We start from the raw sequence: 11542 nt of genomic DNA, 5'->3' as shown, positions 1-11542 counted from the left end.
CAGCAGCTGCGCAGGGGGGCCCAAACAAATTTTTTGTCAGGGGGCCCAAGATTTCTGGCAGCACCCCTAGGTTTACTCTATGTTGTCAAATTCTAGTGAAAGTCACCTGCCATTTCCTTCTGTCATCAGTATAGATAGCTGCAGTAGTAATGTGAATGTGTATAGAAACCCACTTTTCCTACCAATGTACTCTTTGGTGAACATTGTCTAACACTGTGAAGACCACTGGTCACACCTGATGTCTCAGGTGTGACCAGTGAGGTGACAATAAATGCAACAATAAAGCCTTTCATGCTTTGGGAGCAATTGCTGCCAGTGAAGAGTGCTGGATACCATTCAGATAAACTCTGGTTTAAAATAAGGAATAATGATAATCCTTCAGAGTGTTTTAAGTTGGTGATGGAGGCCAAAGATCAACAGAGAGAGGGTCAGACTGCACAGACAAGTGCTGACAAAGCAGAGTGTTTTCACAGTAATCTCCTTCCAGAAAATCATCATCAAACTGAGTGACAGTCTCTATTTTTAGAACACGGGACAGTTCTCAGCAGACACTGTTTAGTTTGTGTCTGTGTGTGCATGTGTTTGAAGGACTACCTTCTTTCAAATTCAGATTTCATTTGTTGTTTCAGCTCTTGATTTGGATCCTACTGAAGTCTGACATGGTGACTTGTTTGAAAGTTGCAGCAACTTAAGGCACATAGAGATATGCTGACCATCATAACGGCTCTATCTGCAGTGCACCATGACTCAGAATAGCTCATTGCCAGATAATTTTTGTAAAATTTTGCCAGATCACTTGGTATCATTTATACCTAAAGCGAAAAATTAACAGCCATTCCAGGCAATCGGCAAAGATAGGTGATCGGCAGAGATCGGCCTCATAGGTGATCGGTATCGGCAGCAAAAATCCTGATCGGCGCATCCCTATGAGTAACTAACAAGGAGTAAATGAAGGAGGTATGATTAAATACTGGGAGAGTTAATGCTGGAACAATAGACCTTGGTTAACGTGTTGCAAATGTGAGGAGAGAGAGCAGAAGTGAGACTGAGGAAAGAGAGAGAAAGAAGTGACAGGGGGCGCTGGGGACTAATAAGTTAAAACTCACAATTCAAGATTAATGAACTAAAAACAATGTTTAGATGATTTGTCTCTTGTTGTTAAATCAACTTCATGAACTTTAATTTCAGTTAAAACCAATGCATGTTTCTTATAGACTTAAATCACATTTTCAAGGCAGCAGGTGGCTTCATTTTCAAGCTAAACCACCTTCAAATGTTTTACAGTGTGTTTTTAATACTAAGAACTATTTGTGTGATACTTTATATATGTTGCTGTTGTGCCTAAATTTCCTTTTTGTGTGATAAAAAACCCCGTTGTTTCCATCTTTTCTTTAACTTGTGGTGGAAGCTGAGCTGAGGTCAAACTTGGAATGACCGGTTGGCTGTGTGGAACAAGAGTTTGTCATCTTGAAGGGAAGGCCTGCTCAGGGTTAGCTAATCTGTTGGTTTATAGCAGCTCTCTGTTATTTCAAGGCCACTGGGTAACATTGCCACCACCTGTCTTGTCATTTCTCTGTCAGGTCTATTTTGGGAAGGATCCACCACCACTCCCTCCTTCTCTAACCCTCTTTTCTAGCTCCCACAAACACTCCAAAATAGATGCTGTTCAAACAGTAGTGATATAGAGCACTACACAGTAGCAACAGGGAGACACTGTAGTCCTCAGGTTAATCACTAACCATCATTAAGCAGCAGGTTAATGTGTCATCATTAACCTGCTGCTTAATGATGACACATACACATAGCTTAACGGTTTAACTTGATGAGATTTTATTCAGTTTCATGCCATCCGTAATTCCAGTCCCATCACACATGTCCAGAAAGTTATGCTTTATGCACATCCTGCACAGGCAGCAAATGGATTCATGCATCTTGAAGTTGCTCACATTTTGTCATTTTGTTATTTTCACTGTATTTTATCAGGAACACAAAGTACAAACTATCTGTAAATTGGAACGAAAGGAAAATATGGTTATAGAAAATGTTGACATATTCCCAAAGAAAGCAACTACCCTTCTTATGCACACAGAAAACAACTACCTTTAAAAGTCAACTAACTGGTAAACAGAGTCCAACTGCACATATAGCAGCAGCAGTTCTGGTTCTGGCCCCAAAGGGTTTTCTAAAGATTCAAGCTCAAACAGCATCATAGCAACCAAGAAACACAGCAGACAGGACAGTTGTGGTTCAGTTTATAGAACCACAACTTTCAAGGGTCGGGTTCTCCAACAATATTACAACAAAAACAGAAAACAAAGACTGCACATTGTTCTAAACATCATTTTCCCAGTGAAACATGGTGGTGGTGTAACAGTGTTTAGGTTGTAGAATCCCATTTGCTTTATGTATCAGTGCAATGGGGAAATGGCACCCTCCTCTCTGTGTGGCTGGTTATATGCTGCTGGCTTCTGTACTCAGTGCCAGTCTGTGAAAGCTGCACGAGAGGTGAGTTTCATTCTTTAGCACACTGAGTAGAAAAATGTTAGCAACAGATAAAACATTATTTTTTTTTTAACTTAGATAAATAGTGAGTAATTAATATTTACTAGATACATGCCTGGCACCAATTTTTGTACTTTTAATCTTATTATTAAACCCTTCATGTGCCAAGTTAAAAAGCTAACATAACACTCACTCTGTTGTAGTGTGCTGATTGAAGATGAGCTGTTGCACTGATTCGATCCCTGATATGTTCTCATTCAGGAAATAAACTGCCTGATCACCCAGAAACTCCTTGTCTTCATTAAAAAACTACACAACGCAGAGTCGAGGGGAGGGGTTACTTGGGCCAGCCGCGTACAGTGGAGTGAAGCAGAACCCGGTTACAGTGGCAGCATAAAGCTGTTGGGATATATTTCTTAACCAGTGACAAGGAAGCTGCTCAGAGATAACTTGCAGCTGTTATCTCTGAGCAATAACAGCTGGAAGTGATCTCTTGCAGCTGTTATTGCTGCAAGAGATCACCCAGATCTGCAAGAGATCTGGGTGATACTAACTATACTAGCTCATAGTTAGTATGAGTATACTAGCTCAGTGTTTTTCAACCTTTTTTGAGCCAAGGTACACTGTTTTAATTGAAAAAATCTCGAGGCACACCACCAACCAANATTAAAGTTATGTACTGCAGCCTGAATAAAATGCAACTAGTAGCATTCTTAGAAGTCTGGATTGCTTCATGTGTCGTTGCACGTTGCTTTAGACTGTTGCTCGTGGGGAGAGACATTTCAGTATCTAAAACTAATAGAAGAAATTTAAGCAACCTACTTGCATACCTGATGTGGACTGTTGGATGTTACATTCATGAACAGTAAATATTGTGCTAATTATCAGTATTGAACCAAAGAAAGCAAGGCAGATGCAAGCCTTTAAAACTGTGGCGCTTTTTATGGGTCAAATAGACTCAAGAAATTGTAACAGCAGCTGCGGGGGAGGGGGGGGGGAATTAAATTTTTTGTCAGGGGGCCCAAGATTCCTGACAGCGCCACTGGGAGTCAGTATAAGAAAGATTAATGTCAATAAAACACAACATTAAACGGATCCAGACGTCTGGAAAAACCTGGAAACCTTTAACCAGCAGGAGGCGCCACCATTACGCTGAGATTGATGCTTAAAGTCACATGACTCGCTACTGAGACCCAAAGCCTCTATTTTCATAATATTAATATAACGTCACTGCAGCAGGAAACATTTCATATTTTCCATCAATTTGACCTGAGAGCCAAATATCCTGAACATTTCCTGAGCGGTGTGAGCGCGGCTCTAACAGCTATAATCATAATGGTGATTAAATCTAAGGAGAAGATAGAATTACTAACTAATTTTGTTGCTCCAACCAACCCAAACATAACTCTCTTTCATGATATGAAAGGCTTTGTCATGACTAATAATGTCTTGTCGTCTTTGTTTTATGCCGATTAGCAAACCGGCTATAACGGTGCACTGCTGCCACCAACTGGACTGGAGGATGACAAGAAATTTACAGAAATAAGAAAAATGTTTATTTTGTCTCCTTTATGATTCATATGCAATATCTTCCACAAACTCATGATTTATTAAGACCTATTCTGATGCATTGATTCTAGCTTCTGTTTTCCTTGTATTTTCCACATTTATCTGAATGATACGGAAATGTCTTCCTAAATCAACTACGTTACAGTTTTCATTCAAGGTTTTCTTAAATATTTATTAATAATCCTTTTACATTTAACTTGGAAGAAACTATTTTAGTTATAAGCCCTAACTCAGTCTGAAGTTAAACTTGTCGCTGCAATACCAGCAGCAGCCGCAGGGGGCGCTCGCCCCAAGGTCCTATTTGTTCCTTTGATTCTCCCTGCAGTTTCTCTGTTCCGGCGGGAACAAACTTCCAGTCCGAACCTGACCGAACCGGAACACCAGTAGAGAAGACTGCGGGTCACTGTGGACTCAGAGCCGATACTGAGTCCGGTAGAACCGCAGCCGTACGGTTCTCCGGTCTGTGTCCGCCCGCCCCGCTCCTCCAGCGGCTGTGCACACACACACACCGAGTACACCCTCCCACCGCCCGGTTAGCTCTGTCTGTGCGCTCCGGGTCAATTCGAACCGCTCCTACCTGCAGCTGGAGCGTCGCTTCGGCAGTCGGACCGAACCGATTCGGACGGTTCTACTCTTTCTTCTTCACGCGCGCTGCAGTTCGACACGCAGTGGGCGGGCCTTCCTCCTCATAGTTTGTATCAGAGCAGTGGATTGGCTCTCTGGGGCCTGACGTTACGTCCCATCAGACATCTCTGCCTTTGATTGGTTGATGAGAATTGTTCTGGAGGAACCAATGTGAGCTGCGGGTTTTCAGAAGATCAAGGATTACCCGACCAGGTTCGACCGGAGTAGGTTCTGTAATCCGGAGCGGTGCAGCTCATAACCTTCTACACACAAACAAACATTAACTGTGGCCAATATAGCGGACTGGCAGCTCCAAAACTCCAGGAACATCCAGAGCCGTCCACCATATTGGTTTTGGTGTTTTGAAGGGGCGTGGTTACGAACTGCGACGTCACGAGTTAACCTGAAAAGCACTTCCTCTTGTTAAACAAAGACAAAAACACACAAATAGAAACCAGATGCTGCTCAGTGCTTTATTCATTTATGTTTTTTAATAACATTTAAATCAAATAAAGACGAGACAACCTGAAGAAACTGATTTCAAATCGATTTTATTTGTTTGGGATAAAAAGTCTCTCCAACTGGCTGTTGTGTGAAAAAGTAATGACACTAAAACCTCTCATGTCACTATGGATGAACTTTGACTCGCTTTGATGCAGATCCACCACAATCAGTTGTGGATCTGCTCATAAAAAGTGACCTCAAGGTCACAAGGTGAAGGTCGTCCAACCCGCAGCATGACACTGCCACCACCATGTATGACCGTTTGGTTTCACTGCAGATGAAAGCGGACTGGACTCATCGGACCACAGAACCTTCTCTTGGAAGGTTCTCCCTGGTTCTCTGACCAGAACCAGAACCGGGTCTGAGACCCTTTCCAGACTTTGTGTCTCATCAGGTCCAGGCTTGTGTTTGCTTCCTGTTGTCAGATGAGTTCTGGTTCTGGTGAAATGGTTCTGGTTAAACAGCTCTGGGTTTATTTGTCTGATGTTATTATCCGTGTTATTATCTAAAAGACAGAACCCCGAAAGGAGGTAAATAATCAGACAGGATGAAAAAGTTAAATTATTAATTTACAAAATGCAAAAACAACATAAAAAACACTGACCATTTGATTATTTTTGATTTATTGTTGAAAAAATAAAATTAATATTTTGAGTGATTCTGAGTCTCTCCCTCCTTTGAGTTTTACATGTCAGGAGAAATCAGCCGAGTTTTTTTATGGAAATATGTGTGTGTTAGAATCATGGCAGCAAACCAGCTAAAGGCATAAACCTTAACACAGGTTTTACCACAAGCTAACAGAGAGAGCTGATTAATGCTGCTGGAGGCAGCTAATGTTAGCTACATGAGGACTGGCTAATGTTAGCTACATGAGGACTGGCTAATGTTAGCTACATGATGACTGGCTAATGTTAGCTACATGAGGACTGGCTAATGTTAGCTACATGATGACTGGCTAATGTTAGCTACATGATGATTTGTGTTCATTGTGAGCTTCAGGTTCCTGTGTTGCCCTCTAGAGGACAGGAGAGGGAACACCTGCTGTCCAGCATGTCTGTCCCAGGAGACAGCTCTGGGTAACAGTTTATTTGAAGGGGGTTGAATAAGACTGTCATGACACTGTCATAAACATGACATAACACCTGTCATGAACATCAATAAGCCTTCATGAATATTTATGACTGTTGTCATAAAGCGTCATTCGGTAAATTATGACACTTTTAATACAAAGTTGACATTATTCAAAATGTCTTTGTTATGACAACTTGTCATTAACCAGGAAATCATTACTGATATAAATTTGTTATAAAAGTATTACTGATTGCATTTAAAAATTAGGTAACTTTATGTTATTAAAGGTAAAGTTTAAACAGTAATGATTTCTTGGTTAATGTCAAGTTGTCATAACAAAGACATTTTGAATAATGTCAACTGTGTATTAAAAGTGTCATAATTTACCGAATGACGCTTTATGACAACAGTCATAAATATTCATGAAGGCTTATTCATGAACATGACAGGTGTTATGTCATGTTTATGACAGTGTCATGACAGTCTTATTCACCCCCCTTCAAATAAAGTGTTACCCAGCTCTGTAATGTCCAGAAGACCCGGTTCTAGTTTGTTGCGGTACAGGTCTGGTTCTGGCCTGGTTCTGTTTGTGTAGTTTCCTGCCATTCTAATCCTCGGTTCTTCAGCTGGTAAGTGATCCCAGAGCAGCTCTGATCCATAATCTGCTCTAATCTGTTAATCTGTTCTCCTCTGGGTCGGTTCTGCTCAGTTCCACTCAGTCTGCGCCGACCTGCAGGGATGGAAGCCGCAGCGCCAGAGGAGTTCCTGGTTCTGCCGTGGCCCAGCGGCGGCGGGTCGGACCCGGGGCCTGGGGGCGTTGGTGTCCTGCTGACGTGTGGAGCCGCAGTGGGAGTCACTCTGATCTGTAAGAACATTTTACTGGACCGGAACTGAGAGACTAGAAAGAACCGGAACTCCAGTTTATAAACGATACATTAATTATTAATAAGAATTATTTTTGATCTTGTTTAGATAAAAAGCTTCCCAGGTTTTCCTCCCTGAAGTTTTAATGAATCATGTTTTCACAACTTACTGTAATCAATCTGAAAAGTGTGGCATGGATTTGCATACAGACCATCCCATAATATCAGGCTGGTTCTCCAGTCAGCATGATGCTGCCACTACCTGCAGGCATGTTGAGCTGATTTCTCCCTTAAAGCGTTTTTCCACCAGCCCCTCTAACCGGTGGGTCTCGTATCGGTCTGGTCTCGTATCGGTCTGGTCTCGTATCGGTCGGGTCTCGTATCGGTCGGGTCTCGTATCGGTCGGGTCTCGTATCGGTCGGGTCTCGTATCGGTCGGGTCTCATATCGGTCCGGTCTCATATCGGTCCGGTCTCATATCGGTCCGGTCTCATATCGGTCCGGTCTCATATCGGTCCGGACCTGGTTGTTGTCGGCGGGTCGTGAGCAGCAGCTGCTGAGTTTGATTTTCTGCTGCAGCAACTCAGCAAAGAAGAACCTCCAGGTTCTGGTTCTGATGATGTTTCATTTAGTTTTAATTCTTTGCTGGCCCAAACAGGATGATAAAGACTCAGATCAGTTAATTATTTTGCTATCAATGTTAGTATAAAGATTTTCCAGCAAAAGCAGAAGGGTCAGAGGTCATCTGGAGACACAGAGCTAATGCTATTAGCGTATGAGGTGCTGTAGTTCTGCCTAAGCTCCAGTAGGGGGAGCAGTGCTGTTGCTTCAGGCCTCAGCTCTGCTTCCATTCCGCATGTGAAGCTGATTTGAGCTGAAGTTTACCCGTTTACCACAGGAACATCAACCTATCTGCACATTTCTACGAGATCTGAAGCACAGAAATGTTCCCAGATCCAGCTGTTCCAGCTGTTCTTCACGGTCTCACCTGTGGCTGTCTGTCCGTCTCCAGGTGTGGTGGTGCTCAGGAAGTGGATCGCAGGTGGAGTGTGCCGCTGTTCGGTCCGGCTGGATGGGAAAACGGTTCTGGTGACCGGGGCGAACACGGGCATCGGAAAGGAGACCTGCAGAGACCTGGCAGGGAGAGGTGAGACGGCCGCTGCTCACCTGGTGGACAGGTGTGCTCCGGTTCAACCTGACTGCTACCAAAACGCTGTTTATGTGAACATTAAAATGTAACCAAACCATATTATACTGGTGACTACATGGTTCTGTCTTTTCAAGTCAGTTTGTTTAGTTCTGCAGTATTTTATCTAAAGCTGTCTCAGTGCTGCCCTCTCAGTGTTGAACTGTGGTACTGCAGGCGAGTCTTCCTGTTTTGAGACGGTCCCGCTTTCTAGTTCACTCACATCTGATATCTGGGAAAACGTTTAATAACCTAAAAAACTCAGAATATTTGAGAAAACTGTATTTGTTTATAGGACAATGGAGATTTAGGGTTCCACGCATTACCATCTGGAACAAATGATGCGCCAATATTTTCACAAACTCGCTTTGACACGATTCCTAATCAACTCGTGTTGTATTAACTTTATCATGCAGAACTCTGTTTGAAAGCAGTTCAACACATGGATGGACCTCCTGGCTCCATGTTTGATTCCTAACAGGAAGTGCTGGTTGTTTTGGAGCATTCTGATTGGCTGACAGGATTTACCTTGACACTTCACTGCCTCCTATGGGTTTGGCACGTTTAAAACAACACTGAGTGGCAGATTGGTTCATGTTGATCAAAGCTTTCCTGAAACTAATCCTTTGTGTGTGATGAGATTTTTCTAAATGATGTGGTGGAGATATTTGTCTTTAGAAAGACCTGGCTACGTGTGGACAAGGCCGAAGACACAGAGCGCCACCCTGTGGAGAGTCAAGAGGAACCTCAACAAAGAACCATGTCATTAGATTTGTCCCTAGTTGGTTTTTTGGTAAAAAGTCAGAGGGTCTGAAAAGTTTGTAAGTTTTCAACAGTACTATCTTGACCACAGCCCCGCTCATCCCCACATTTAGCCACACCCCTCTGTCTCTTGACTCCGCCCACTTTGGTGGAAGTTTTACTAATTTGTCAGACGCAGAGTTTCCCTTTCAAAAGGGTTTAAAGTTCTGACCGGTTGTTGTTGGACTCTGGTCACCAGTCCATCACCAGCAGGAATGAGGCAAAGATCCTGAAGCTGGGATGAGCTTCCTCCGCAGGGCAAAGAGAGGCTCCATCATCCAGGATAGCAGAGCTAATCCGCTCCGCTGGGCTTATCTCCTGGGCATTAATAACTGTCAGGTAAACCCATAATCAACTACTGAACAGCAGGTTGTGTGGGCTCTCCAGGAGCCCGGGTGGTGATGGCCTGCAGGGATCTGAGCCGGGCCGAGCGGGCAGCGGACGAGATCCGGCAGTCTACCGGAAACGGGAACGTGGTGATCAGACACCTGGACCTGGCCTCCGTCTACTCTGTCTCACAGTTCGCCAAGGACTTCCTGGACAGTGAAGACAGACTGGACATCCTGGTCAACAATGCAGGCGAGCTCACCTGTCCTGTCTGTATCCTTGTCTGTCTCTGTGCTCACCTGTCTACATCCTGCAGGTGTGATGATGTGCCCTAAATGGATCACAGAAGATGGCTTTGAGACTCAGATAGCTGTCAATCACCTGGGTCACTTCCTGTTGACCAATCTGCTGCTGCCATTGCTGAAGAGCTCCACCCCCAGCCGTGTGATCAACGTGTCATCTATTGCCCACCGGGGAGGTGTGACCTCTGACCTCACCATCTTAACATGTCTGATCCCTGCAGATGGTTGAAGTCTGTTCTGGTTCCCAGGTCAGATCAACTTTGATGACTTGTTCTTCAGCCGGCGGCCGTACAGCGCGCTGGAGAGCTACCGGCAGAGCAAGCTGGCCAACGTCCTCTTCACCCGAGAACTGGCTCGACGTCTCAGAGGTTCACACAAGTCCACAAACACTAGAACAACCTTTGACCCAGAGGTGAGTTGGTCTCACCTCTGGATCTAAGGTAAGAGAAGAAGAATTACAGAGGAAGTCCAGTCCTTTAACTAGACCCTAAGAAGACCAACTATCTGCACGGCTTCTGCTGCTGAGCACATTTCCAGACAACTGACACCCTCCACCCCAATTGATTCCCTTTCCCCCCACCCACTCCATTGCCTTCATTAACACTGAAGATGATGTGATGATGTCATCAGCACTTGCTGTGATTGGTTCCTAACTGTATCCTCACTTGTTCTACAGGTTCTGGCGTGTCAGCCTTCTGTCTTCATCCTGGGGTGATCCGGACTGAGCTGGGGCGCCATATAGAGGGCTGGTTTCCCCTGCTGGGGGCGCTGCTGAGGCTTCCTGCCCTGCTGCTAATGAAGACTCCCTGGGAGGGCAGCCAGACCACCGTGTTCTGTGCCGTGACGCCGGGCCTGGAGGAACTTTCAGGCCGATACTTCAGGTAGAAGGCGGGGTTTAGATTCTGCACCATGGCGTTTGGTTTTACCTGGTCAGATGGACTTTTGACTGTTTTGTGGAAGTTTTACCCTGGTGGACCGAGTGACATTCAGAACCTTCTGTGTCCACAGTGACTGCGCAGAGAAGGAGGCGGCGCCAGAGGGACAGGACGATGAGGCAGCCTGGAGGCTGTGGGAGGAGAGCGCCCGATTAGTCAGACTGAAGGACACCTGCTGACCTGTGACCTGCTGGCTGACACACAACAGGAAGAGACGACAGCAGTGCCCCTCTGCACAAAGCAAGGAACAGGACCGGTGCTAGAACATTAAGTGGTCCGGTCAAACCCAGGAAACAAACTTTCTTCTAGTCTGGTACCAAGTTGAACCCGAGGTCGTCGAGCGGGCCCCGACTGGTTGACAGAAAGAAACCAGCTTAACATTACTCTGAAGCTTCCTTGTCCAGCTGGTGTTTGTTTTATCATCCAAATTGCTTCGTCCAGGACTGTGACGGCCCGTTCACCCCTGAACTGCCTGGTACCTTCAAACGGACCACAGTCGGTCCCTTCTGGTGTCTGAACCTTTGAACTCTGGTCCAGCTGAAAACTCTACGGTAAACCTGGTGCAAGACACAACTGGACAGGAAGTGCTGTCTGATTCATCAACGTAGGTGGTAAAACGTGTAACCATAGCAACATGTGGTATCCTGTGTGCAGACCACTGAGGTTGGCCGGTTTCCACGGTGTCGGACATCCAACAGACCGACTCTTCATGGTCCCGCCAGAACCTCCCCTTCGTCTTGTTGCACCTTTTGGTTCCTTTCATGTTTCTTTGATTTTCTGTCTGTTTCTCCCTTGATGTGTTTGAAACAGGAAGACTTTACTGAGCATGCTCCAACTGTTCGTTGGTAATAAAGAGAAC

At 44.8% G+C, this 11542-nt stretch overlaps 1 protein-coding gene across 1 annotated transcript; it reads left to right on the top strand.

Annotated features, from left to right (window-relative positions):
- Nucleotides 1–6914: 6914 nt before the first annotated feature.
- Nucleotides 6915–11244, top strand: LOC106935603 (retinol dehydrogenase 12-like). Its single transcript, XM_015016149.1, has 7 exons — nucleotides 6915–7135; nucleotides 8145–8279; nucleotides 9507–9698; nucleotides 9763–9924; nucleotides 9997–10116; nucleotides 10425–10629; nucleotides 10757–11244. The coding sequence occupies exons 1-7, from the start codon at nucleotides 7009–7011 to the stop codon at nucleotides 10860–10862; spliced, it is 1047 nt and encodes a 348-aa protein (XP_014871635.1). The 5' UTR covers nucleotides 6915–7008; the 3' UTR covers nucleotides 10863–11244.
- The last annotated feature ends 298 nt before the right edge of the window (nucleotides 11245–11542 follow it).

The sequence above is a fragment of the Poecilia latipinna genome, unplaced genomic scaffold, assembly GCF_001443285.1.
Source record: "Poecilia latipinna isolate Pla-1442-1.1 unplaced genomic scaffold, P_latipinna-1.0 Scaffold1985, whole genome shotgun sequence".
In the NCBI taxonomy this organism is placed as follows: domain Eukaryota; kingdom Metazoa; phylum Chordata; class Actinopteri; order Cyprinodontiformes; family Poeciliidae; genus Poecilia; species Poecilia latipinna.
Note: the sequence above shows the minus strand (reverse complement) of the source record. Positions and strands in the feature narration are given on the sequence as shown.

Excerpts from the sequence above, each read along its gene's own strand:
- LOC106935603 (XM_015016149.1), top strand. The coding sequence starts at position 7,009 with ATGGAAGCCGCAGCGCCAGAGGAGTTCCTGGTTCTGCCGTGGCCCAGC. Across the intron at positions 7,136-8,144 it reads AGTGGGAGTCACTCTGATCT|GTGTGGTGGTGCTCAGGAAG; the intron begins GTAAGAACATTT and ends GTCCGTCTCCAG. Across the intron at positions 10,117-10,424 it reads ACTGGCTCGACGTCTCAGAG|GTTCTGGCGTGTCAGCCTTC; the intron begins GTTCACACAAGT and ends CTTGTTCTACAG.